Genomic DNA, 26,393 nt, shown 5'->3' with positions numbered 1-26,393 from the left:
ACTTTGTTGGACTCCTTCCAGACCTCCAGAGGCAAGATTCCACTCCTTGAAGTCCCCTCGGCAGAGTGCTGGAACAAGAAAGCGAGACAAATTGTTTAAAATAATCCTTTGCTGGGAGCCTTTCCACTACATTGCTGCAGAGAAATCACTTCCAGTGCCCTTTCATTCGTCTGAAAACCGAGAATCCAGTGACCACGAGCTGCAGCTACTGCATCATGAGGGTGTCCGCCAGCATCATCTTCATTGTTTAGGTACGGTGAGACTTGAGGTAATACTTACCCTTCTACCAGCTATGAAAGTACTGTACTTGTTATAGAAGATATCCTCAGAAACTCTGAATTTCCTAAAGCTGTGCCTGATCCTGTTCTTGTCTCTGGACCACCAGTGTCCCCTTTCTGCCACCGAGAACCCTCATGTCGAAATTATGGAAGCACTGCTAAAGCATAAGGCCTCTGTGGAGGAACCCTTACAGGTGTACTTGCTAATGGTGGTATTGCAACTGTATATGTTGGTACCAGAAGTATTGTATTGCTTGTTATACTGTGATTATTCTTTATTATAGTACTTACCCTCTAAAGAATTATTTTTGCCAGTGTGTGTATATGGGATACATTACTCACCGTAATCGTATTTCTGATGCTTGTATCTGCTTAGATTCACATGCTGTGCATAGGCCGACATCTAGTGGAAGCTGCGGAGTATTACAGTTTGTTTTTCGAAACTCAAAAATGGGTGTCAACACAGGGCGTGCCAGTAATACTATCCCTAGTGTGACGTCCACTGTACCCAAGATCCCTCACGCGTCTAGGATCCTCAGATTGTATTTTTTCTGACATGAGGTAGCATGAGGAGTAGCGCGAGTACAGATAATCCAAGCAGATAGATAGAAAGCTAAGACTACAAGCAACCATGCGCCTTCCCTCAGAGGGGAGGAAGGGTGGGTCGCATGTGAATCTAAGCAGATACAAGCATCAGAAATACGATTACGGTAAGTAATGTACCCCTTCTGAGGCTTGTGGAATCTGCTTAGATCACATGTTGTGCATAGATTAGCGAGCAGTACCTGAAGGAGGTGGGATGTGAGAAGGGTCATGAGCAAATAAATGTCTTAGAACCGCTTGTCCCACTTGTTTATCTGCCTTGGAATGGGTGTCAATGCAGTAATGCTGAGTAAAAGTGTGAATAGAGCTCCAAGTAGCTGCTTTGCAAATGGTGTCAAGGGGTACATTTGCAATGAAAGCCAGAGTGGCCCCAATGCCTCTTTTAGAGTGGGCTCTTGGCGTGAAAGGCAGAGTTCTTTCAGAGAGTGAGTAACACAGCTGGATACAGTTAATAATCCACTTCGAGATGGCATCTTTAGAGACGCGATCCCCCTCTCTGCCTGTAGCTACGGAGACAAACAGTTGATCTGTTTTCCTTAGCGGTCTGGTTTTATTTACATAGTAGAGGACCGCCCTACGCACATCTAGGGTGTGTAGTTTCACCTCAGCCGAGCTTTGAGGGTCCTGGAAGAAAGCCGGAAGCTCGATGGACTGGTTTACGTGGAATTTAGATATAAACTTAGGTGAGAACCTAGGGTGTGCGCGTAAAACCAGTTTGCCTTTATGGACAGTAAAGAAGGGATCCTGCACTGACAGAGCCTGAATTTCACTGACCCTTCTTATAGAAGTAATAGCTACTAAGAAGGCCGTTTTATAAGTCAGGTGTTTGAGACTGCTTTTATGCATGGGCTCGAAAGGGGGGCCCATGAGCTTAGATAGCACCACATTAAGGTCCCACCCTGGTGGTGGGTTTGAAATAGGAGGGTGAAGTCTCTTTACTCCTTTCATGAAGGCTTTAACTACTGGTACTTTCCACCACAAGACCTTGTTATGGGAAGTGGTGTACGCGGACAGGGCTGCCAGGTGTACTTTCAGTGAGTTAAAAACCAATCCTGCATCCAGCAGGTGGAGCATGTATGTAACAATAGTGGAAGGAGTGCAATCAACTGGTTTGATATGTTTACTCTGGCACCAGATAACGAATCTCTTCCACTTGTCAAAGTAACAGTGCCTTGTGTTTGGCTTCCTAGATTCTTTTAGGATGTCCATACACCTCTGTGGTAAATTGAGATGTCCAAACTCTATGACCTCAGGAGCCATGCTGCCAGGTTCATCGAGTTGGGTTGCTGATGCACTGTTTGACCTTGGTGCTGGGACAGTAGGTTGTACCAGGCTGGAAGTTTGATGGGCTCGCACACCGGCAAGGAACCAAGGTTGTCTTGCCCACATGGGAGCAACTAGGACGAGCGTCATCTTGTTGACCACCTTCCTGATGAGGAGTTGGTGGAAAAGCGTACGCAAACATCCCTGACCAGTTCATCCACAGGGCGTTCCCCTGGGAGTCTGGTTGGGGGAACCTGGATGTAAATCCTGGGCATTGTTTGTTTTCGCTTGTGGCGAATAAGTCTATAGTGGGGAAGCCCCACTGAGAGAAGATATCTTCTACAACCTCTCTGTGTAGAACCCATTCGTGTTCCTCTGGGAGGGAGTCTCTGCTCAGAGCATCCGCTAGGGAATTGAGCTCCCCTGGAACATGTTGTGATGACAGGAAGATGTTCCGTCTGAGTGCCCATATCCAGATTTTCTGGGCAAGCTTGGACAGATTTGGCAAACAAGTCCCTCCTTGCTTGTTCAGGTAGAACATGGCTGTTGTGCTGTCCGTCCGGATTTGCAGTGACGGATTTAGTAGGTGGGGCTCGAACGCTTGAAGCGCTCTGAATACTGCCAGAAGCTCTAGCAGGTTGATGTGGTTCTTGGCCACTGAGGGAGACCAGAGACCCTGAGCTGTGCGGTGGAGATGGTGAGCTCCCCACCCCGTCAGACATGCATCGGTAGTGACTACTGCCTGTACTCCGGGATCGTAAAAGGGTTTTCCCTGTGCAAGATTCTCTCTTGTCCACCAGTGAAGGCTTTGTACTAGTGTTGGCGAAACGACCACTAGATCGTCCCACTGACCACTTGCCTGAGACCACTGTTTCGCCAACCATTCCTGCATGGGATGCATGCGCAGGCGTGCGTGGGGGACCAGTTAAATACATGACGCCATCATGCCCAGCAACCGCATTGCTTTGCGTACTGTTATTTGGTGACCGGACTGATATTGCGGAATTTGCAGTAGTATATTCCGAATTCTTTCCTCTGAAGGAAATGTCAACCCCCTCTTGAGTATCTAGGATTGCTCCTAGGAACTGTTTGGAGGTGCTTGGCACCAGGCTTGACTTTTTCTCGTTGATTGAGAAGCCTAATTCGTGGAGGAGGTCGATAGTCCTTTGAATGTTTGTTCTGCAAATCACTGGGGTTTCCCCCGTTATGAACCAGTCGTCCAGATAAGGGTACACTAGGATTACCTCCCTGCGTAGGTGTGCAGCCGCCACCGCCAGTACCTTGGTGAATACCCTTGGTGCGAAGCTATCCCGAAGGGCAGTACCTTGAACTGGTAGTGCCGACTGTCCACCTTGAAGCGCAAGTACCTTCTGTGCGCTGGGAACATGAAAATATGAAAATAGGCATCTTTCATATCCAAGGTTGCCATGTAATCCCCCTTTTTTAGGAGGGGGATTACCTCTTGTAGCGTAGTCATACGAAACTTTTGGGGCTTGACATACTTGTTGGCAGGCCGTAAGTCCAATACTGGGCGCATTGTCAAATCTTTTTTTGGCACAAGGAAGTAAGTTGAATAAATACCCTTGTTTACCTGGTGTCCTGGGACGAGTTCTATCGCGTCCTTTGCTAGCAGATTGGCGATCTCCTCGAGGAGAATCTTCTGATGTTCTAAAGAGTGTACTCTTTGTCGTGGAGGAAGGATCCGGGGACGCTGCAGTAGTTGTATACAGTACCCTGCGGATACTGTTGACAGCACCCATCTGTCTGATGTGATCCCTTCCCAAGCCTGGGTGAAGTTGGAAATGCGTCCCCCTACTGGGGTTGCGTGAGAAGGGACCATGAACTGCGCGTCACTTCTTTGGTGGAGGCATGCCGCCTCCTTTACTGGGGCTGCCTCTGCCTTTACCACGTCCTCTCCTATTACCCCTGCTGTAACCCTGGGTAGACTGTTGGCTGTTGTTCCACTGTGTATCCTGCCCCTGGGAATAGTTTGATCCTCTCTGGGAATTTTGGCCACATGGGCGACGAAAATTACTATTCCCTCTCTGGTTAGGGGGTTTATTGGTTAACTGGCCAAGGGACTTGAGTGTCTCGTATTCGTCCTTGGCATTCTTCAGCGCGTCCTCAACCGCCTTACCAAACAGATCGGCTTCCACCGGTTTGTCCAACAAAGATGCCTGGGTTTCTGCCTTAAAACCAGACTGCCTTAACCACGCATGTCTCTTGATAACAGTACCTTCTGCTATCAATCTGCCTGCGTTGTCCGCGGCTTCAAAAGTTGCTTTTAAAATGCAACCACACACGGCTCTACCCTCTGCAGAAATTTGTGCTAACTGGCCCTTTAAGGGTTCTGGTGCAGAGGCTATGAGTGCCGCGACTTCTTCCCACTGATGGCAGTTGTAGCTGGCCAACAGGGTGGTGGAGTTTGCAATCCTTGCCCGATAGGCAGACGTTGAGGCTACTTTCCTGCCGAAACCATATAATTTTTTGCTCTCCTTGTCTGGAGGAGCTTCGGACGATGACAAGGGTGTTCCAGCCCTCTTACGAGTGTTAGTGACAACTAGGGAGTCTGGCTTCAGATGTCCTCTTATATAGAGAGGGTCAGACTGGGCTGCCCTGAAATGTTTTTCAACTCTGGGATTGACTACTCTGGTGAGGTTCGGGTTCACCAGGGACGGGTCTATTCTTCGCTGAATAGACTTAAGGATAGGGATGGTCTGGGCAACAGGCCTCCTTTCTCCCACTAACTCCTCGGCGAAGTCCCTCTCTTCCTGGACACCGTGGGTGTCAATATGGAAATGTTCTGCTGCTCGTGCGAGAACCTCCTTCAGGAGGGGTTGGTTATCGACAGGGGAGTCGGTAACCGGGGCTTCCTTCTCTACCGGGGAATCTACATTGTAGGTTTCAGGGTCTTCCTCTTCTTGGTCCTCATCCCCATAGTAGCCCGTCCCGGTTTGCTCTTCTACCATGCCAAAATCTTGGTCCTCACCAAAGGAAGTCTCTCCTTGATACAGTGAGTATGGGCGTGAGTATGGTTGTACCTCGAAGGGGTCTGTAGACCTCATCGGTGTCTCAAACCGGGGCTTCTTACTCGGGGGGATAGGATCATTCGAGCCTGAGGGTATAGCCCCTTGTGGATATGAAAGGAAATAGTCTGGATTTTTATCGTAAAAGTCCGCCAAAGAAGACATCCTTGACATGACCCTATCTATGTCATCACTCGACCATTTTTTGGAACTGGGAATGACTCTCTCAGAAAGTCTAGGAGATTTATCTTGAGTAGATTTGCTGGTTTTAGAAATATCAGCAAACCTAGTCTGTTTAGGAGGAGAGGAGTGTTTCACAGGTGTGGAAGAGTGCAGAGGCTGCTGCTTCTCCTGTTTTCCCCCCTCCCCGTGAGTGGAAAAGTGTTTTCCCTGTCCCTTTGTGGCTCCGGAGGTTTTCGACGCCTGGCGTCGAGGATCGGGGGTAGAGTCCCTGTCCTTTGAACGTGGGGCCGCGCTGATCTGGTCTGCGGGCTCCGACTCCTGGAGCGCAGCCTGGGGGTGGAAGTCGTCTTCGTCCTCCGAAGATCGAACTTCTGTTAGCCTAGGGAGCGAGGCACTCTTGGCAAGAGTGGAGGATTGCCTGGAGTCATGCGGCGATCTCGATCGAGAACGCCCAGAGGACACCGATTCGGACCGTTCTGTTTGTGCCTCTTTCCGAGAACTCGACGTAGTCGAGTCTTCGGTTGGACTTCGTGTGTTTAGTGTGAGTGGTGTGTGAAGCGCTTGTGTCGCCCTGTCGGACGACCTGCCGATGTCGGGGAACTGCGCTCGGCTGTCTTTCGACGCCGTAATGCCCTCGCTGTCCGAAAGCAGGGCGTCGCTGCCATCGCTGAAGGAGCCCTCCGCTGCCATGGCCGCCTGCCTGGCGTGGTGGCCCAACGCTTCGTCGAACGGTCCTTAAGTGTCTTAGGTTTAAACCTACTACACGCTCTGCAGTTCGCTTCGGGGTGGTCCCTCTGCAAGCAGAGATTGCACGTGGCGTGCCTGTCGACCCAAGGGTATTTGCGATTGCACTTGGGGCAGAATTGAAAAGGGGTACCCTCCATACGAACCTTGAGGCAGCCGGCTGGTAAGTGTAGGAAATGTATAAGGTGTACCTATATACCAAGAGTGTAGAGTATGTCCAACCCCCCACTCTCCCTACTTTCAGGGCAGAGGCCTTCCGAGGCCCAAATCCGTTGTGCAGCAGCCGACGGTCGATTTCTTCTCCAAGCCGGCATCGAGTGTCGAAGTTCGACGTTGGGATGGAGAAAGGTTGTAAATTAATCAATATTTTAGCAAAAGTATGGCTAAGGCCAGGGGACTCCGCAAAATGCTTCCGACCAGTATGGCGGAAAAAAACAATCTGAGGATCCTAGACGCGTAAGGATCTTGGGTACAGTGGATGTCACACTAGGGATAGTATTACTGGCACGCCCTGTGTCGACGCCCATTTTCGAGTTTCGAAAAACAAACTAATACTCCGCAGCTTCCACTAGATGTCGGCCTATGCACAGCATGTGATCTAAGCAGATTCCACAAGCCTCAGAAATATATATGACAATGCATTACTTACCGTATAAGCATTTCTGATGGTTGTATCTGCTTAGATTCACAAGCTGTGCATAGTCCGACATCCAGTGGTCACTGCGGAGTATTACATTTTGTTTTTCGTAGTCGAAAAGGGGACGTCAACAAGGCGTGTCTAACACTATCCGTATAGTGACGTGCGGTGTACCCACAATCCCTCACGCGTCGAGGTTCCTCTATTTTTTCTGCCCTGAGGGAGCCTTCTAGACGTGAGTGAGTACAGAAAAGAGAGAGATAGAAAGATGTCCATGTTCCTTCCATCCCAGCGGGGAGGAAGGGTGGGCGCATGTGAATCTAAGCAGATACAACCATCAGAAATGCTTTTACGGTGAGTAATGCATTCTCTTCTGATGTTTGTAAATCTGCTTAGAATCACATGCTGTGCATAGACTAGCGAGCAGTACCCGGAGTTGGAGGTGGGTTGTGAGAAGGAACAGTAGAGAAAAGGTGTCTTAATACTGCTTGTACCACCTGGGAATCAGATCTAGAGTGAGCATCTAGACAGTAGTGTTTTGTAAAGGTGTGTACAGAACTCCAGGTTGCCGCTTTGCAAATGGACTCGAGGGGAACATTTGCAATGAATGCTATGGATGCCCCAGTGCCTCGAATAGAGTGTGCTCTCGGCTTGAAGGGTAGTTCTCTATTAGCAAGAGTGTAACAGAGTGTGATGCATTAAACAATCCATCTGGATATAGTGGATTTTGAGGCTGCATCCCCCCTTCTCTTCCAGCTCAACCGAGATAAAGAACTGATTAGTCTTTCTTAGTGGTCTAGTTCTTTCCATATAAAACATGACAGCTCTGCGCACATCAAGTGTATGCAGGCACTTTTCTCCCAAATTTGAAGGGTTTTGAAAGAACGTTGGTAGTTCCATTGACTGGTTGACACGGAATTACGAGATGAATTTCGGTGTAAACCTCGGGTGTGTGCGTAGAACCACTATATCTTTGTGAACTGTTACGAAGGGGTCTAGAACAGAAAGAGCCTGTAGTTCACTTACTCTCCTAATGGAGGTGATGGCTATTAGGAAAGCAGTCTTAAGGGTGAGGTCTTTAAGAGTTGCCTTGTGCATGGGTTCAAAGGGTGAACCCATGAGCCTGGTGAGTACCACATTTAGGTCCCAGCCGGGAGCTGGGTTTGCTATTGGAGGGTGTATTCTCTTTACCCCCTCCATGAAGGCTTTGATAACTGGGACTTTCCACCATGACACTAAGTTGGGAAGTGGTGTATGCAGAAAGTGCCGCTAGGTGGACTTTAATAGAATTGAACACTAAACCTCAGTCCAGTAAATGGGTCAGGTACTGAACAAAGTGCGTGGGGGAGCACTCAACCGGGTTGATGCTCCTACCTCTACACCAAATGACAAATCTCTTTGTAAACAAATTTCCCTGACCATGGAATCGATAGACCGTTCCCCTTGGATTGGTTCTGGGGGTACCTGGAGGTGTAATCTTGGCATTGTGAGTTCTCCAGGGTTGCGAACAGGTCTACTTCTGGGAATCCCCATTGTGTGAAAACGTCGAAGATGATGTCTTCATGTAACCGCCATTCGGACTCTGAGGGCAGAGGGAAGTCTCTGCTGAGTTCGTCTGCTAACAGATTGAGTTCCCCTGGTACATGTTGTGACAGTAGGAACATGTGTTTGAGAGCCCACTTCCAGATGTTCTGGGACAGCTTGGACAGTCCTGGAGAGTGAGTGCCCCCTTGTTTGTTGAGGTAGTACATGGCTGTGGTGCTGTCCGTGAGGACAATCACTGTCTTCCCTTGTAGGTGTGCCTGAAAGGCTTTTAGGGCCTTGAACACAGCCAGTAGTTCCAGTAAGTTTATGTGCTTGGATGCTACGCTCAGAGTCCACACTCTGTGAGCAGTCCGATGGGATAGGTGAGCCCCCCATCCTGTGAGGGATGCATCTGTGGTTAGAGTGGCTTCCACTGCGGGGGTGGCGCATGGTTTCCCTATTACAAAGTTTTCCTTCGACCACCACCATAGCGAGAGAACCAAGGCCTGCGAGGCCACCACTAGATCGTCCCATTGTCCGCTGGCCTGATACCACTGGCCGTTAATCCACTCCTGCATTGGGCGCATGCGCAGGCGCGCGTGAGGTACCAAATAAATACATGACGCCATCATTCCTAGCAAGCGCATTGCTGTGCGTACCGTCACCTCTCGACCTGCCACATATTGAGGGATCTGAAACAGCATGTTTTGTACCCGCTCGTTGGAGGGGAAGACGAGGCAGTCCTTTGTTCGAATTAGAGCCCCTAGGAATTGTTTGATTTGGCTGGAGTCTAAGCTAGACTTTTTCTCGTTGATGGAGAAGTCAACAAAAGGTTTACAGTCTTTTGGGTATTTGAGAAGCATGTTTCGTAAGAATCCCGTTATGAGCCAATCGTCGAGGTAAGTGTATACTGGGATGGACAACCTGCACAGGTGGGCCGCTGCCACTGCCAGTGCTTACGTGAATACCCTTGGTGCTGATGCTATGCCGAAGGGTAGCACTCTGAACTGGTAGTGTTTGCCCTCTATCATGAACCTGAGGTATTTCCTGTGCGCTGGCAACATTAAAATATGAAAGTATGCATCTTTCATGTCCAGTGTTGTCATGTAATCTCCTTGTGATAGCAGGGGGATCACTTCCTGTAAGGTCTCCATACAAAACTTTTGAGGTTTGACAAATTTGTTCGCTGGGCGCAGATCTAGTACAGGGCGCATGGTTAAGTCCTTTTTGGGTACAAGGAAGTACACTGAATAAATACCTTCCGTTACCTGAGATAGAGGCACGACCTTTATGTCCCCTTTTTCCAGTAGCTGGTCCACTTCTTGCAGATGCATGGCAAGGTTTTCTGGTGTAATGCGTCGTCCCCTTGGGGGTCTGTATGTTTGGGAACTGTTGAATTCAATACAGTAGCCACGTGCTATGGTTGATAGTACCCAGAGGTCTGATATTATTCCCTCCCATGCAGGAAGAAAGGATGTTATTCGGCCCCCGATCAGCGATGCATGGGAGGGGACCCGAATCTTCGAGTCATTTTGTGTTGGTGGCTTGGGAGCCTCTGGGGGTGGAACCCCAACCTCTCCCTTTGCCACGGCGTTGTCCACCTCTGGTTGTATTGTCCACTGTTACCTTGGTTAGAGGACCAGTTGTTTGCAGAGTACTGCTGCTGCTGATTTTGCTGCTGGCGTTGGCCTCGAAAAAAGCGCCTATTGCCGTAGCCACGTCTGTTAGGAGGCCTAGAAATCTGGTCTAAGGTTTTGATGGTGTCAAACTCCTTCTTTGCCGTTTCTACTGCCTCATCAACCACCTTCCCAAAGAGGTTGGCATCTTCTATAGGCTTGTTGATTAGAGATGCTTGTGTTTCAGGTTTAAATCCCGAATTACGCAGCCAGACATGGCATTTGAGGAGTATTCCTTGTACTAGGGAACGGCCAGCCGTTCCTGCAGCATCCAGAGGGTTTTTCACAATGCTTTGGTTGACTAGGGTCCCTTCAGTAATCGTGGCCAGAAGCCGTGTACGTAGGGGTTCTGGCACCTCCGACGTCTTTACGTAGCTTGCTCCATTGTGCATCTGCGTAACTTGCTAGTAAGGAGTTGTTTGCAATCCTTGCGGAAAAAGCAGCAGAGGCTGTGATCCTCTTCCCTAGGGCATACAATTTTTTACCTTATCTGGTGGCGGCTTGCTGGTTGACAGCGGGACCCCTGCTCTTTTCCTTGTATTTGTCACCACTAGGGAGTCTGGTACAGAGTGGCCCCGGACGTACAAAGGGTCTGAGGGCGAGGGACTGAATAGTTTTTCTATCCTCGGGTTGACCCCTCTAACCAACACGGGGGTAGATAGTGAAGGGATAATTCGTCTCCTTATTGAGGCAAGGAGGGGAATGGTTTGGCTGACAGGGGTTTTCTCCTTTATTACCCTCTCCACAAAGTCAATGTCAGGAGAAATCTCCCCAGTGTCTATTTCGAAATGCGCTGCTGCCTTGAGTAGTAGTGCATTAAATGTAGGTTGATCGTCTATAGGTGACGTGTTCTTATTGGGTGGGTCCTTGGGAGGGGACAGGTTTAGGGCATCAGGGTCAGAAAACGCTGATGGGGACTGCCAGGGTCGTGAAGTACCCTCCTCTGGGTCTTCTCCGAAGCCCCCGTCACCTATATCTGTATTCCCTTCAAAACCCTCCTCTGGGTTTTGTTCCTCTTCGTTGCCTAAAAATTTGTCGTCCTCCCCCTGGAAGAGGGGGTCCTCTCCAGTGAGGTCGTATAAATCTACATCCTCTTGGGAGGGATTAAACAACCTAGGGAATTTAGCCCTGGGGTCCCCCTGAGGTCCTGAGGTCCCTCTCTTGCCCTTTTTGGTGTTGGTAGGTTTTGAGTCTCCATAAACCTCTCCATCTTCTCCATACAGAACTGGATTCTCTCCAGGGTCTCCTGAGGTACCCCTGGGCGGTCTGGGGGGGGGGGAATAGGGTATTCGGCCTGAAAACACTTCAACCTCTCCCATAACGCGAAGAAAGGTCTCCGTCGCCGTCTGAAAAGCCTTCTGGCAGGCTAGGAGTCCCTCTAGATGAAGGGGGCAGTTCCTGTCTTCCTTCCGGCCTTTTTGGCGTTTCTCTAGCCTTCTGAGCGGTATTAGACGTATCTTTTGGCGTCCGCCTCTGGCTATCGGTGGAAACTATCCTTTCCGGGCTCTCGCCGATTAATTTGTCTGTGGAGGGCCTCTGGGCTCGACGTTACGGGCGTCGCGTGTTCTACTTCACGGGCGCTCTGACGGAGCGCTTCGTCTGGAGGTTTGGGGATAGCGCCCTTATCTATGACAAGCCCAGTCGCTGGTCGCATTTGCGGTTGCGAGTGGGGCTCAAGACCCTTACGGTCTGAGGAGGACGCTGGTGGAACCTGCATCTCCGTTGGCGCTGATGGTTTCTTCGTCTTTGACGAAGAAGAGCCGTGGGTTGTGTGTTTATGGGAGTGTTTTTTGTGTGCGTCAGTGTTGCCGGGGTGTTCATCCCCATAAGCAGGGCGTGAGCCGAGCTTGCCGGGGATGAGGAGCGTGAGCGCTCCTTCAAGAGGTGTACGACTTCCGAAGCGGATGTCGGGTTATCGCGTTCCTTGTCACTTTCTGCAGCGGCCGCGGCGGGTGAGGAATCGGACCTCGACATGGCGTAGGCCATCCACCTCTTGACCTTGCGGTCCTTTAAAGTCTTAGGCTTAAGAAGCTGACAAGCCACGCAACCGTCTTCCTTGTGATCGAGGGGCAAGCAACGGTTACACCGTTTATGCTGGTCTTTCCAGGTGAACTTGCCCTTGCACCGCGGGCAAAACCTAAAGGGAGTCATCTCCATAGCCGAGGAAATATTTAGTTGTGATAACAACCCCGAGGCAAAGGAAGGGGAAAGGCATTCTCAGAGGGAAACGAGAAATGTCCCACGACCCCACTCTCCCTACTGTGTTATGGCCGGCGAGGCCAGGCCACGTGTTCGGCAGCGCCGAAGGATCTCCTCCGTCTCGTCCCTGCCGTCTAAATTCTTGCTCGGCGGAGAAAACAGCTTCTCAGCTACGTCGAGGGAGGGATCTATGTAATGGATATTAATAAAGAACGACCAAGGGTCGAGTAAATGAATTTGCAATGTCTCTCGAGGAGCTCCTCGTAAAGGCGACCAATATCTGGACGGAAAAAAACAATCTGAGGGGCCTCAACGCATGAGGGATTGTGGGTACACCGCACGTCACTATAGGGATAGTGTTACAGACACGCCTTGTTGACGTCCCCTTTTCGACTACGAAAAAAAAAATGCAATACTCTGCGGTGACCACTGGATATGGTCTTGCTGGATAAGGACCTGGATAAGGACCGCCGAGACTTATTACGCCTCTGGGAGGAGGGTTTCTGTGTAATTTGATGCAGAGATTTTATAGTCTCATGCTCCTTCTTGGCTGTCTCCAAAGCCTTATCCACTGCTTTCCCAAAGAGGTTAGTCTCCTCAATGGGTTTATTAATGAGGGAGGTCTGAGTCTCAGGTCTAAATCCTGATGTACGTAGCCAAGCTGGTCTTTTCAGTAGGGTCCCTTGAGCAAGAGACCTGCCTTCAGTTTCCACAGTGTCCAGGGTGTTCTTCACCACATTCTGGTTAACTAGTCTTCCCTCCGTTACAATGGCGACAAGCTTTGATTTGGCGGGTTCGGGAACCTCTTGGAGGCCTTCCTGGATCAAATTCCATTGGGCATCAGCATAGCTTGCTAATAGAGTAATATTAGCAACCCGTATAGTGTATGCAGCTGCTGATGTGACACGTTTGCCCAGGGCATAGAGCCACTTAGACTCCTTGTCCAGTGGTGATTCTCCCCTGGCAAGGGGTACCCCTGCCCTCTTTCTAGTGGTAGTCCCTACCAGTGAATCTGAAATGGCGTACCCCTTGATGTATAGAGTCGGAAGGTGAAGGTTGAAATCATTTTTCGACTCAGGTTCAAGTGACTTAACGGGGAATAAACCGACGATTCGGTAAAGATAAACAATGTCTCTAGTTAGAGCTCCGCTATAGGGCGACCAGTTATCTGGGCAGAAAAAAACAATCTGAGGGACCTCGGCGCGTGAGGGATTTTGGGGACTAAACATGTCACGATAGGGATAGTGTTACAGACACGCCTATGCCGGCATCCCCTTTCGGTCCCCGAAAGACGAGATGCAATGCTCTGCGGTTACCACTACATGTCGGACCATATGCACAGCATGTGATTCTAAGCAGATTAACAAGCATCATAAATACGTGTTTCTTTGGACCATATGTATGCTACAAGTTCTTTGTACCTTCCTACAGCCCCCTCTCCCTCCTAAGGTAAGCCTGGCTGCTCTGTCATTGCTACTTACCTTGAGTTGGGTGGACTTTAGAAAAACCGTACTAACATTCAGGTAGGTTTGCTAATGGATTGGATGATGCCAGCGATTGTTATTTAGAGAAAACTTTCAGGTAAGTAGCTCTGAGTGCCACTACACGAAGGACGGCTTAGAAGGGGATCCTAGACTAGACCACCATCGATCTGAGTCAGGCAAGGGAGAGATGGGCCAAGGACTTTACACCGATGTAGCCCTATGGATAGAGGAGGGAGATGGAACCGGTATGTTAACTTATTGCCCTTACATGGAGATTCCCAGAGGCCCCTTCAGAGGTTCCGGTTTCCATTAGGGGCATGTCCTGTGCTTAGTCCTGTGGAGGGAGGCCCAGGGGCTGTGGGTGCAGAGCTCTGAATCGGATGTGGGATTTAGTTGGTCAGTTGCAGTATACAGAGTTAACCCATGACGTCCTGCCAGAATCCAGAGTGGGAATCATTCCCCATGAGATCCACCCATTGAGTAACGCCCACAGGGGGACTATCAGAGGGTGACCTCACCTCCCTGGCATCATGAGAAGGTCTCCCCACAGGAGAAGGAATATAACAGGATTTGTCAGATGGTACATAGAGTTTTCTCTTTTAGCAACTTTGCCTTCATGTTCTAACAGTGGGCATAAGCAGGGCCCCGCCCCCCCGGAGAGGTGGAAGTCACAAAGCCAGATGTAGCACAATCCCACAGACGCTGCCTATGGTATTCTCACCTGTAGGAATCATTCAGCCTGGCATGGCGTTCAGCCGCAAGAGTACGGATCTGCTCCCAGTTTGCGATCAGCTCTTCCCGCTTCACCAGGATCTGGGCTGCATTTAGTGGATGAGATTCTTGGAGGCGGTCTGACTCAGAGCAGAGCGCTTTCACCTTTAGAGAAAAGAAAACCAACCAAAAAAAGACATTACCAATTCAGGAACTCCTAAACCTAATTTTCAAAATCTGGACACAGCCCAAGCCTCACAAGGTACGACTCCAGGAAATCTAACAGCTGCATTTTGGGCTTCTTGTAGCACTTGGTATAGCCATACAGCAGCATTGGACAGCGCAAACCGGCCGCCATGTAACGTGCATGTTAGGGAGAATTCTCTGTTTAGGCTGAATTTCCCTACCTAGTGAGTCCCCCAGCAGCTTTGCTGGATTTCTGGGGTTTAATTTTTTTCTCCTGCCAAGAGTGAGACTCTTTTACCCTCACTCTTGGACATGTTGAAGTGTGTTTTCTTGGTTAAACCTTGTGTTGAATGGGCTATGGGGTCTCTTACTCCATAGGGCCTCATGTATTTTTGTGATGTGGGTCACACAGCACCCTCTGTGCCGTGACCCAGGGGTGTCCTAGGGACTCCCCAACATAGACTCCATACCCTGGGACTGACTACTGTCTCCCAGGGCATGTAAAGTCACCAAAGACTTTGCTAGTCTTGAATCCTGAACAGAACCAGTACAAACCATCATATTGTGGACGTACTGGCTGGGGCAATTCGATTGCCCCAGGGTCTGTTAGTCGAGGGGGCACGTCTCCGTCCCCCCTGATCGAGTTTTGGCTGGTGGCAGTGGAAACTACTTTTTATATTCAACCGCGAATATTTCCCTATGGGATTTCCCATTGTTTTAGGCTAACACATTTAATTAATTATTTACGGTAGCCTTAAACATACCGCCGGTTTATATATTTATTTTTATAACTCCGGTTGGGACTTTTTGCCAAAACTTGATTCTAAAATGGCGTTGGTGTTCGCCTCTGTAACTCTGACCCAAAGTGGAGCCCTTTGTTCCACTTTTGGCGGGCTTCTCCACAGAAGCCCTCCAAAGTGGTGCCACTCTGTCTGGGGTACTTAGGAGGGGTGGAGGGGGATTTAGGCACCCTGGACTGAGTTACCTTGGTAACTCAAGTCGCACTCCGTCCTGATTGGCCCAAGTGGTGAGCCGCCCGGCTCACCACTTAGCATGTTTGAGTGACAGCTAGGCTGGGTGAATGGGGGTTTGCTGCATAAAAGCAGGGCTTTGGGGACTGGGACTTCAGAAGTCGCCACAGGACCAAGAATCCGACGAGGGAAGAGCTGAGCCGACCTGCTTCGACGACACCACCCGGTGGAGCCCTGCTGAACCGTCTCACCACTTTTTCCCGACGACCGAGGAGAACTCTTAACGGAGTGGCTCCTTCCCTTGACTGGTGGGGACAACCAGTTTTCGCCTTCTTTCCGTTCTTTGAGGTATCTCGTGGCCGCCTTGCCTGTGCCAAGCACCCCGGCAACCGGTATACCACACTTTACCCCCATACCGCGAAAGTCGGTACCAACCCTTTAACCGGAGGACTCCGCGGCTGGTTTCTTCCCGGGCAGTGCAACGACCCTCTTCTTCTGCTCTTCAGCGAGAACTTCTTCTCCCCTGACCGACGTCGAGCCCTGCTGCCACTGCCTGGAACAACTGCCACCGCTGGAGGATCCTTTCCGCTTAAGGTACTGTGTTCTGCCTGGCTTCCCTTGCTACCGACTGTACGGGGTAGATTTAGTCCCCGGCTTTCGAACCTGGGAGTGCCTGGGACACTTTGGCTAAACTTTCTGAGCCACTCTAACCTCTTTTTGACTCTTTGCAAGACTTTGAATCTCTAACTAACAGTGTGATCTTGGGCACATTTTCGCTCCGGCTACTCTAAGAGTGGGCCCTGCCTAGTGACTTTTGCTCACCTGTGACTTTATCCTTCTTTAAGCCTATTGCAAGTGCTCTGGACCTTAGAGTGGTGTGTCTAACCCATTTCTGCTTTTTCTCTCCCTTTCTTGGAAACTACTAGAGTGTCATCTAACGTTAAGCACTCACCTCTGTTTTAATTAAGTGGTGTTTACTTAGAGTTGTCTAGATAGGAGAAAGGATTGAATCTACTTTCATTATAACTGTGTTGAAGTGCTTTTACTATATTTTTGCTAGAGTGTTTTTAACTTATGTGTATTTTAAATAAATAACTATATACTTTTGAAACCAAGCTCTGGTCAGTGTTTGCTTGTGCTATTGTGTTTTGGTACATATTGTGTATACTTTACATACTGCCTAACTCTTCTTGAGAGAAGTCTGACTGCTCAGCCACAGCTACCAGGTAAATCTGGGTGGTACAGACTGCTACCAAAGGGGTTTACTGCTCTACCTGTAGTCTTAAATCTTTTGCAGTGTTCCCCAAGGGAACTGCACAGGTTTCTGCCTAACACTGGTGGCAGCGGTGGGATTTGTATTGAGTATACATTTTATTGTGCTTTAGATACCTTAGTGCAACTAACCACAAAGCTTAGCACTGAAAAAGTAAAACCTCTAACATGTCAGTTATAGAAAGCTATAGTCAAGAGTCCCTTGCAGCCAAAACTGCTGATTGTTTAAGAGTGCTCTGTAAACATAAGGATCTCCTGACTAAGGGCAAGAAAATGGAGCTGATTGAAAGATTGTTAGCTAACCAAAGTCTGGGTGATGGTTCAGAGGAACCTACCACTCCAGCAACTGTAGATGACAGTGTTGAAGTTAACATGGAACAAAATGTTGATGTTTCTGAGGAAGAGTCAGAAGAGGAGGGTGAGGCTGTTGTAACTGTCCCCCCTAGGCCTCTGCCTGCTCTACCTGCTGTGCCTACTGGACCTTTACCAGGTCCCACATTTAGTCCTCAGTACTTTGAACTAGAGAAAATGAAGCTAGAATTGGAGTATAAGAAACTGAATGCTCAAACTGACAAAGAACTAAGGCTAAGGGAAATGGAGCTCAAGTATGACTTAGAAATGAAGAAATTATCTGTTGAGAATGTTTCTCTCTCTGGCTCCTCTAGAAGTTCCAGTCCTAAAAGACCCCGGATGCCTAAAGAATTGGTTGGTATGTATGAGCCTAAGTTGGATGTGTTGGATTGGTTGTCTCTGTTTGAATATAATCATGGGCTCCAGAACATCACAGGAAATGACTTACTCACCTGGTTGTTCTCTAGGCTTCCCCCTGTTGCAACTGATGTGGTAATGGAGATGGGGGAGGAGGATAGGAAGGACTATGAATGTGTGAAACTAGCTTTGATAGCTAGGTTTGGGAAGACCCCTTCCCAGTATCTTAAGAGGTTTAGGAACCTCAAAAAGCATGATGGTACCCCTTGGGCTACCTGGGTGAGTGAATGTTTGAAAAACTTAGAGGGATGGATTAAGGGTTACAAGGTGAACACTTATGAAGGTATGAAGAATTTGTTTATGTTGGAGACTATTTATGATGCCTGCTCTCCTGAGCTCAGACAACACTTGGCTGATTCCAAGGAATTAGATTCCCGGAAACTGGCTAGGGCTGCTGACTTGTGGGTTGCCAACAGGGCCACTCACAAGGATTCTGGGGTAACTCAGAAGAAGGATGGGGAGAAACAGCCAAAAACAGACTCCAAAGCGAATTCTAATAATTCCTATCCCAAAGAGGGCCCCAAACCACAAAATAACCAGGGTAAGCCACATGGGAAACCTAGTCAGGCTACTGTACCTTCTGGCCACAAGCCAGAAGGAGGTCAGAACAAGCCACCCTTCCAGAGAGCATTTGGACAATGCTATGTCTGTCAGGGTACTGACCATATCAAAGGAGATCCCAAGTGCAAGGGTAAACCTGCAGGGATCAGCACAGTCTCCTTAGCCTTCACTCCTGAGGATGAAGTACAGATGGCTAGTGCCCACTTTGAACTCTTTGCTGAAGAACCCTTGGGTCTTCAAGCAACTGTAAACTTAGAGCCTATGGGTCTGGTTAGTCCCCAGAATAGGGTTGTGTATAACTCCCTACCTGTTAACTCTAAGGTGTATTATGTGGACAGTGTTCTTGTCAATGGCCAGGATACTCCTGCCAGGAGAGACACTGGGGCCAGCAGAACAGTAGTGGATGAAAGCTTCTTTCAACCTGAGGATGTGGCCAAAGCACCCAAAGGTCCCACTAAAATGTCTGGAGGCCCTGCCCAAATGGTTCCTATTCTACCAGCCCTCATTCAGTGTAACAACATGACAGTGAGGATCCCTGTCAGTGTTCAGACTGAGGTACCTGGGAAGGTCCTGTTGGGGAATGACCTAAGAACTCTAGGAGTAGTGTCACATACCCCCAGGCCTCCCAGTATGGAGAAGCAGAACTTAACCAAATTGGCTAGACAGGCTACCTTGAAGGACCCTTCTAAGCCTGTGGGACCCTCTACTGAGAACCCCACTACAAGCCCTGGTGTTAGTAAGTTGACCTCTAACCCAGGCACATTTCAGGATAGTATGCTAGGAACATGGGAGCCCCAACCAAGCTCCACCCTTGTTCCCCTAGTCTCAGAGTCTCTGACTCACCCTACTTCTGAGGAAGAGGTGGATAGACCAACTAGGCCCCTATCTGGACCTGAGAGAACTGGTAATTCTCAGCGCTGGTGGAAAACCCGAAAAGAAAAGTCTAAGGCCAAAAACCTTCAGACTGTTGGACCTTCTACTGAAGACCCCAACTCAAATCCTAATATTAGGGGGGGAACTCCTAAAATAGGTAAGGGTAGATCTAAGAGGAAGGGGAAGCAGGTACATTGCCTAACCCCAACCCCTCCAACCAAGAGGCCTAAGACCCAACCTGCTCCCACAAGAGAGGTGGTGAGGAACCTTGGAGGCCCCTCTAGATCTAAGGGAATCCTTTATAAGGACCCCTTCAAAAAGCCTAACATAGGTTCAGAAGTTGTACCAACTTCTGAGGGACTGGTCAACCAGATCCCCTATAACAAAAAGACTGATGTTCCTCAAAGGGTTTGTAGGTCCTTTAGCTTGCAAAAGAAAACCTTTGAGTTCTCCCTTAAGCAAAGGTCAAGGTGTCACCATCAAAATGCTGATGGACTCTCTAGGATGTATATCATCGACTAGAGGTATGAGGTTCATCCAGGAGTGGATTAAATCCTCCTGTCCCTTAGTCTGGGGGGGGCGAGTGTTAGGGAGAATTCTCTGTTTAGGCTGAATTTCCCTACCTAGTGAGTCCCCCAGCAGCTTTGCTGGATTTCTGGGGTTTAATTTTTTTCTCCTGCCAAGAGTGAGACTCTTTTACCCTCACTCTTGGACATGTTGAAGTGTGTTTTCTTGGTTAAACCTTGTGTTGAATGGGCTATGGGGTCTCTTACTCCATAGGGCCTCATGTATTTTTGTGATGTGGGTCACACAGCACCCTCTGTGCCGTGACCCAGGGGTGTCCTAGGGACTCCCCAACATAGACTCCATACCCTGGGACTGACTACTGTCTCCCAGGGCATGTAAAGTCACCAAAGACTTTGCTAGTCTTGAATCCTGAACAGAACCAGTACAAACCATCATATTGTGGACGTACTGGCTGGGGCAATTCGATTGCCCCAGGGTCTGTTAGTCGAGGGGGCACGTCTCCGTCCCCCCTGATCGAGTTTTGGCTGGTGGCAGTGGAAACTACTTTTTATATTCAACCGCGAATATTTCCCTATGGGATTTCCCATTGTTTTAGGCTAACACATTTAATTAATTATTTACGGTAGCCTTAAACATACCGCCGGTTTATATATTTATTTTTATAACTCCGGTTGGGACTTTTTGCCAAAACTTGATTCTAAAATGGCGTTGGTGTTCGCCTCTGTAACTCTGACCCAAAGTGGAGCCCTTTGTTCCACTTTTGGCGGGCTTCTCCACAGAAGCCCTCCAAAGTGGTGCCACTCTGTCTGGGGTACTTAGGAGGGGTGGAGGGGGATTTAGGCACCCTGGACTGAGTTACCTTGGTAACTCAAGTCGCACTCCGTCCTGATTGGCCCAAGTGGTGAGCCGCCCGGCTCACCACTTAGCATGTTTGAGTGACAGCTAGGCTGGGTGAATGGGGGTTTGCTGCATAAAAGCAGGGCTTTGGGGACTGGGACTTCAGAAGTCGCCACAGGACCAAGAATCCGACGAGGGAAGAGCTGAGCCGACCTGCTTCGACGACACCACCCGGTGGAGCCCTGCTGAACCGTCTCACCACTTTTTCCCGACGACCGAGGAGAACTCTTAACGGAGTGGCTCCTTCCCTTGACTGGTGGGGACAACCAGTTTTCGCCTTCTTTCCGTTCTTTGAGGTATCTCGTGGCCGCCTTGCCTGTGCCAAGCACCCCGGCAACCGGTATACCACACTTTACCCCCATACCGCGAAAGTCGGTACCAACCCTTTAACCGGAGGACTCCGCGGCTGGTTTCTTCCCGGGCAGTGCAACGACCCTCTTCTTCTGCTCTTCAGCGAGAACTTCTTCTCCCCTGACCGACGTCGAGCCCTGCTGCCACTGCCTGGAACAACTGCCACCGCTGGAGGATCCTTTCCGCTTAAGGTACTGTGTTCTGCCTGGCTTCCCTTGCTACCGACTGTACGGGGTAGATTTAGTCCCCGGCTTTCGAACCTGGGAGTGCCTGGGACACTTTGGCTAAACTTTCTGAGCCACTCTAACCTCTTTTTGACTCTTTGCAAGACTTTGAATCTCTAACTAACAGTGTGATCTTGGGCACATTTTCGCTCCGGCTACTCTAAGAGTGGGCCCTGCCTAGTGACTTTTGCTCACCTGTGACTTTATCCTTCTTTAAGCCTATTGCAAGTGCTCTGGACCTTAGAGTGGTGTGTCTAACCCATTTCTGCTTTTTCTCTCCCTTTCTTGGAAACTACTAGAGTGTCATCTAACGTTAAGCACTCACCTCTGTTTTAATTAAGTGGTGTTTACTTAGAGTTGTCTAGATAGGAGAAAGGATTGAATCTACTTTCATTATAACTGTGTTGAAGTGCTTTTACTATATTTTTGCTAGAGTGTTTTTAACTTATGTGTATTTTAAATAAATAACTATATACTTTTGAAACCAAGCTCTGGTCAGTGTTTGCTTGTGCTATTGTGTTTTGGTACATATTGTGTATACTTTACATACTGCCTAACTCTTCTTGAGAGAAGTCTGACTGCTCAGCCACAGCTACCAGGTAAATCTGGGTGGTACAGACTGCTACCAAAGGGGTTTACTGCTCTACCTGTAGTCTTAAATCTTTTGCAGTGTTCCCCAAGGGAACTGCACAGGTTTCTGCCTAACAGTGCATCAGGACAGCATTACATGACCTGTGTTGATGCTATCCAGAGTGCCGCTGCGCACACCCTTAATACTCAATACACATGCACACCCCCACTCAGTCCCACACTAGTCATACTTTTCTCCCACACTGAGTCACCCTCAGTCCAGACCCCAGACACCCCCCACATATTTCCCACCCCAACCCCACTCTCAATGTACCCCTTCCCCACACACACTTACAACCCCCCCCCCCCCCCCTGTTGAGGGATGTATAACCACGAATCCGTTGATGGGCAAAATCACCCCTCCAAAAAGAAAGCCACCCCTATTTTAAAGAGAAGAGTGGCAGAGCAGTAAGTCTTAATTCTCAAGTAGGGTTAGCAGGCTGATCTAAAGGTAAAACTTAATCCACCAAAAACATACCACATTGATATAATTATATTTTCAGTATGTTAAACTCAAACTGATAGGTCAAATAAGTACTTCAGCAAGCAACACACAACATATACAAATACACAACATTAAAAAAAAAAAGCAGCGAGTTAAACGCCTCACCCCACCATTTAAATGAGGGTCCACTTTCCAAGGATAGGCACACAACAGTCACAAGGAGTGATGGGAGAACAACTGAACCAGACATTCTAACAGAGTTAAAACTCCCTAGCGCCTGCACCAACACAGTATAGTGTCCTAAAAGACAGAACCCACTGCTAAAAAAAAATAAATAAAAAAAAAGGCATCAGTCCACTGTCGATGTAGGTACACAACATATATAGACCACCAAAGGGAAGAAAAATGAAGCAGCCATTTTAACTAACAGGTAAAATGGTCAAAGGATCCATAGGCACACACCAACAATATGATAATGATGCTATTGATTTGTTATTTATATAGTGCTTACATCCAAGCGCTGTACATGGAACATATTTACATACATCGTCATCCCAACTGAAGTTGGTAATCATTTATCGACCTCAGAAGCATGAAATGCAGTGTTGGCCTTGCCAGGATTCAAACCTGCACATCACACATAGATCACAGCTGCAAGCGCTCAACCCACTGAGCTATTTTACCAGGTAAGTACACAGTATTTCTAGCCCTCCAGCACATAGTAAAGATACAGAAGCACACACCACAAGGACATTGCTAGAGGGGGTGGGAAAAAAAAATACAGAGGCCACCAAAAAGCCAGATACATTTTAGGACAGTTTCTGTTCAGATGGATTCTCAGGGTCAGCCCTGTGGGAGGGTTCAGAGAACACCATAATTGATGAACAGCTTAATCGATGCACTAGTCTAGCCAAAACTATCAAGGTACAGTGGAGGACTGAGCAGTAAGGCAGACATCAGGAGCTATGGCGGATTTGTAATAGCACAGTTAACCACACACCAAGTATTCAAATCAAGCAACAAAGAAGTGCTAAAATATGCTAATTTATTAGGCCATTAACTGCAAGTAGGTCAAGTCAAGCACATATCCCTAAATCTAAATGTAAACAAATTTGTTATAGCTATATCTCTCTATGACAAATAAGGCTTATCCAGTAATTGTCTTTCTTTGTATTCCATCTGCTAAAGGCACATGCTTTACCAAGGCCGCCATCTAATCATTGGCTCCAAGTACATTTTCAAAATCGAAAAGAGGGCAATGTCCTTAGATTGTATCTTTTTCTGATATGATGTATGAAACAGACAACCCTTATGAGTAATTGTACTGCCCCCTTGCTTCCAAGTGTGGAGTCATGGCGGGTGCATGTAACTAAGCAGATAAAAGCCACAGTAAGACTATTATTTGGAAAGTAATGTTTGTTTTCTGAGGTTTCTAAATCTGCTTCGATTAGCATGCTTCAGTAGCAGAAGAAGGTAGAAGGTATGACGAGGGTACAATAACAAACAGATGTGTACTGCTAGTCCCACTTAAAAATGATCTCTGGCTTGTAGATCTACACAATAATGTTGTGTGAAAGTGTGCAAAGAGTTCCATGTTCCTGCTTTGCAAATTTAAGATAACATTAGCAATGAAAGCTAGCGCTCTGCCAGTGCGGCAAGTGAAATGAGCTCTACGAGTGTATAGAAGTGCATTATGTGTAGCAACATTGGATGCACTTAATCGGCCCAGAGAAAGTGGTTTTGCGGACCAAATCCCCTTCTCAGTCTGTGGCAAAAGAGATGGAACTGACTTGGCTTACGAATGTCCTCAGTTTTGTTAATGTTAAAGGACATTTATACCGCACACTATCACCACCGGTCCCTTGGCGCTCTGGTGGCTCTGAAAGAGGAGGGGAGGTTGAGTTAGTGGGAGGAAGCAGGAAAAGTGCAAGAAAGTAGTGATGTGCTGTTGGCGGCCTCAGCCCGGTGGGTCCATTGGCTGGGCCTGGTGTGTTTGCGGCCCTTAGTCGTCGTGTGCTGTTGTGCGAGGCTATGTTTGTTTTTTGTTTTGTTGTTGCAATGTAGTGAAGTTTGTGCGGTTTGTTGTGCTGTAGGTTTTGGTTGTGTTCGGTTTGGAGTTTGAGAGGTGTATGCAGAAAGGGAAGTTGTTAGTAGGGTTGGTTATTTTGCGTCTCTATCCTGAATTGAAGCGTTCGGCTTTTTAAATTTTTTTTAATTTTTTTTGTCTCCCATGTTGCGGCTCTGTCCAGATCTGGGTCTGACTGGCCTACAGGTTCCTTACTCCTCTAGCCCCCGCCTCTAACATGCTCTCTCATAGCCCCCCTTATCTTCCATTCATACTCCTGTGGCCAGTGCACCTGACAACCTCTCGGGTTGTGGTGGGATTGCCAATATCTCAATAATTCCACACCCATGTGGTACCTGGCGGTGATTAAGTAAGGGGGTGCGAGAGTGTTGGTGGGATTGTGTCTGGGGTAGTTGACTCGGCCTCTGTGCGTGCCGCCTGTGTTCCAGTCTATCCAGTGTCCCTGTCCAGGTGCCGTGGGCGTAACTCTCTCGGGTAAGGGATGTCTGTCTTTTCGGTTTAGTCATCCTTTTTTCCAGTTTTGGTTTCTTGGTTTAGTCTGTGGTATTGTAGAGCCAGGTTTTTAGTGATTTCCTGAATTTTAGGTGATCTTCAGTGTTTCTTATTTCTTTTGGGATGATGTTCCAGGTTTTTGCGGCTAAGTGGTAGAAGGAGGTGCCTCCAAGTTTTTTCTTATGGTATGGTTTGAGTTCCAGGCGGATTTCGTTGCTTGATCTGAGGGGCCTCGCTGGTTTGTAGACTTATTTCTTTTGTAGGAATTCTGCTCCTTGTCCGCTGATTGCTCTGTGCGTTATGCACATTGTTTTGAAGGTGATGCGATGTTTTACTGGGAGCCAGTTAAGTGTTTTTAGGGCTTGAGTGATGTGGTCTCTTCTGGATAGTTTGAGGAGTAGTCTTGCTGCTGCATTTTGGATCTGTTGCAGTTTCTTCAAGAGGTATTCTGGTATTCCGAGGTAGAGGCTGTTTGCATAGTCGATTTTAGACATGATTAGGGCGACGATAGGGAGTGATTTGTGCATGAAGGAGAGGAAAGGTAGAATTCTTCTTGCCGTGTGGAGGAGGAAAAAGCATTTCTTCACTGTTGCATTTATTTGTGGTTCCAGGGTTAGGTTGTTGTCCATTAGGACTCCCAGATTTTTTACTACCTTCGATGGTGTTGATGCATTTCCCATTTCCGTGGGCCACGGGATGGTGGTTTCGTTCTCTTGGTCTTTGGACACGATCATAATTTCTGTCTTTCCTGGGTTGATTTTCAGGTTGTTGGCATCCATCCAGTTGAAGACTTCTTTTAGACAGTCGGTTAGGGTTGAATGGTCGACGTCGGTGTCTTTGATTTTGTAGATCTGTGTGTCATCTGCGTAGTTGTAACATGTCATGTTGTATTTTTTGAAGATTCTGATGACCGGAGTCTGATAGATGTTGAAATATAGTGGAGATAGTAAGGATCCTTGTGGTACTCCGCAGTCGTTAACTTGTGGAGTGGATTTGAAAGGTTTTATCCATACGGTTTCTGTTCTGTCTGCTAGGAATGATTTGGTGCAGCGTAGTGCTGTGTCCGTTATGCCTATGTCTTGTAGTCTTTTGGTCAGGGTGTCGTGGCTAACTGTGTCAAAGGCTGCGGAGAGGTCGAGCAGAATAAGGGCTGAGGTTGCGTCCCAGATGGATAGTGCTGTTTCCGTTCCTCTCGCGGGTCTGAAACCGATTTGAGCTTGGTCCAGGAGGTGGTGTTTTTATATGTTTCACTTGTGTTTTTTAAGAGTGGCTTGATGTATGCTGATTTGAAGATCTTCGGTACAGTCCCTGTTGATAGTGATAGATTTAGAAGGTTTCTGTAGTGTTCTGCTGGTGATCCTTGCGCGAGGATTGATTTGTAGATGTCTGGGGGACATGGGTCCATGGGTGATCCCGCTTTCTTGCTTCGTTTAATCAGCATTGCAAATGCCTCTGCTGATATTTCAGGAAAGCTTCAGAGTTTGTGTTGAGGTTTCAAGTTGGGTTCGTTGGGTTGTATGTTGTGGTTGGTAGGTCGCTTTTGTATGGTTTGACGGATGTCGATTTTTTTTTTGAAGTGATCTGCCAGGTCGTTGCATAGTTTTTCAGAGGGGGTTGGGGTGTTATCGCATCCTGGTGGGTTTCTCATTTCTTCAATGATGCTAAACATTTCTTTTTGTGTGTTGGTGGAATTGTTGATTCTGTCATCGTAATGTCTTTTCTTTGCCTTTTGAATTTCCTTCTTGTATGCACTGATTTGTTTCTGGTACAGTGTTTTTTCC

General features: G+C 48.1%; 1 protein-coding gene across 8 annotated transcripts in view; it reads right to left on the bottom strand.

Annotated features, from left to right (window-relative positions):
* The window catches only part of SPTAN1 (spectrin alpha, non-erythrocytic 1), a 514,843-nt gene that overhangs the window by 389,028 nt on the left and 99,422 nt on the right, over positions 1–26,393 (bottom strand). For all 8 annotated transcript variants that reach the window (XM_069609174.1, XM_069609169.1, XM_069609172.1 and 5 more), the window contains exon 8: positions 14,339–14,493. In XM_069609174.1, the coding sequence (XP_069465275.1) occupies positions 14,339–14,493 (155 nt within the window). The remainder of the gene's footprint in view (positions 1–14,338; positions 14,494–26,393) is intronic.

Source organism: Ambystoma mexicanum, chromosome 8 (genome assembly GCF_040938575.1).
Source record: "Ambystoma mexicanum isolate Mex_15411 chromosome 8, UKY_AmexF1_1, whole genome shotgun sequence".
Taxonomy (NCBI): Eukaryota; Metazoa; Chordata; class Amphibia; order Caudata; family Ambystomatidae; genus Ambystoma; species Ambystoma mexicanum.
This window is presented reverse-complemented; position numbering and strand designations above follow the sequence as displayed.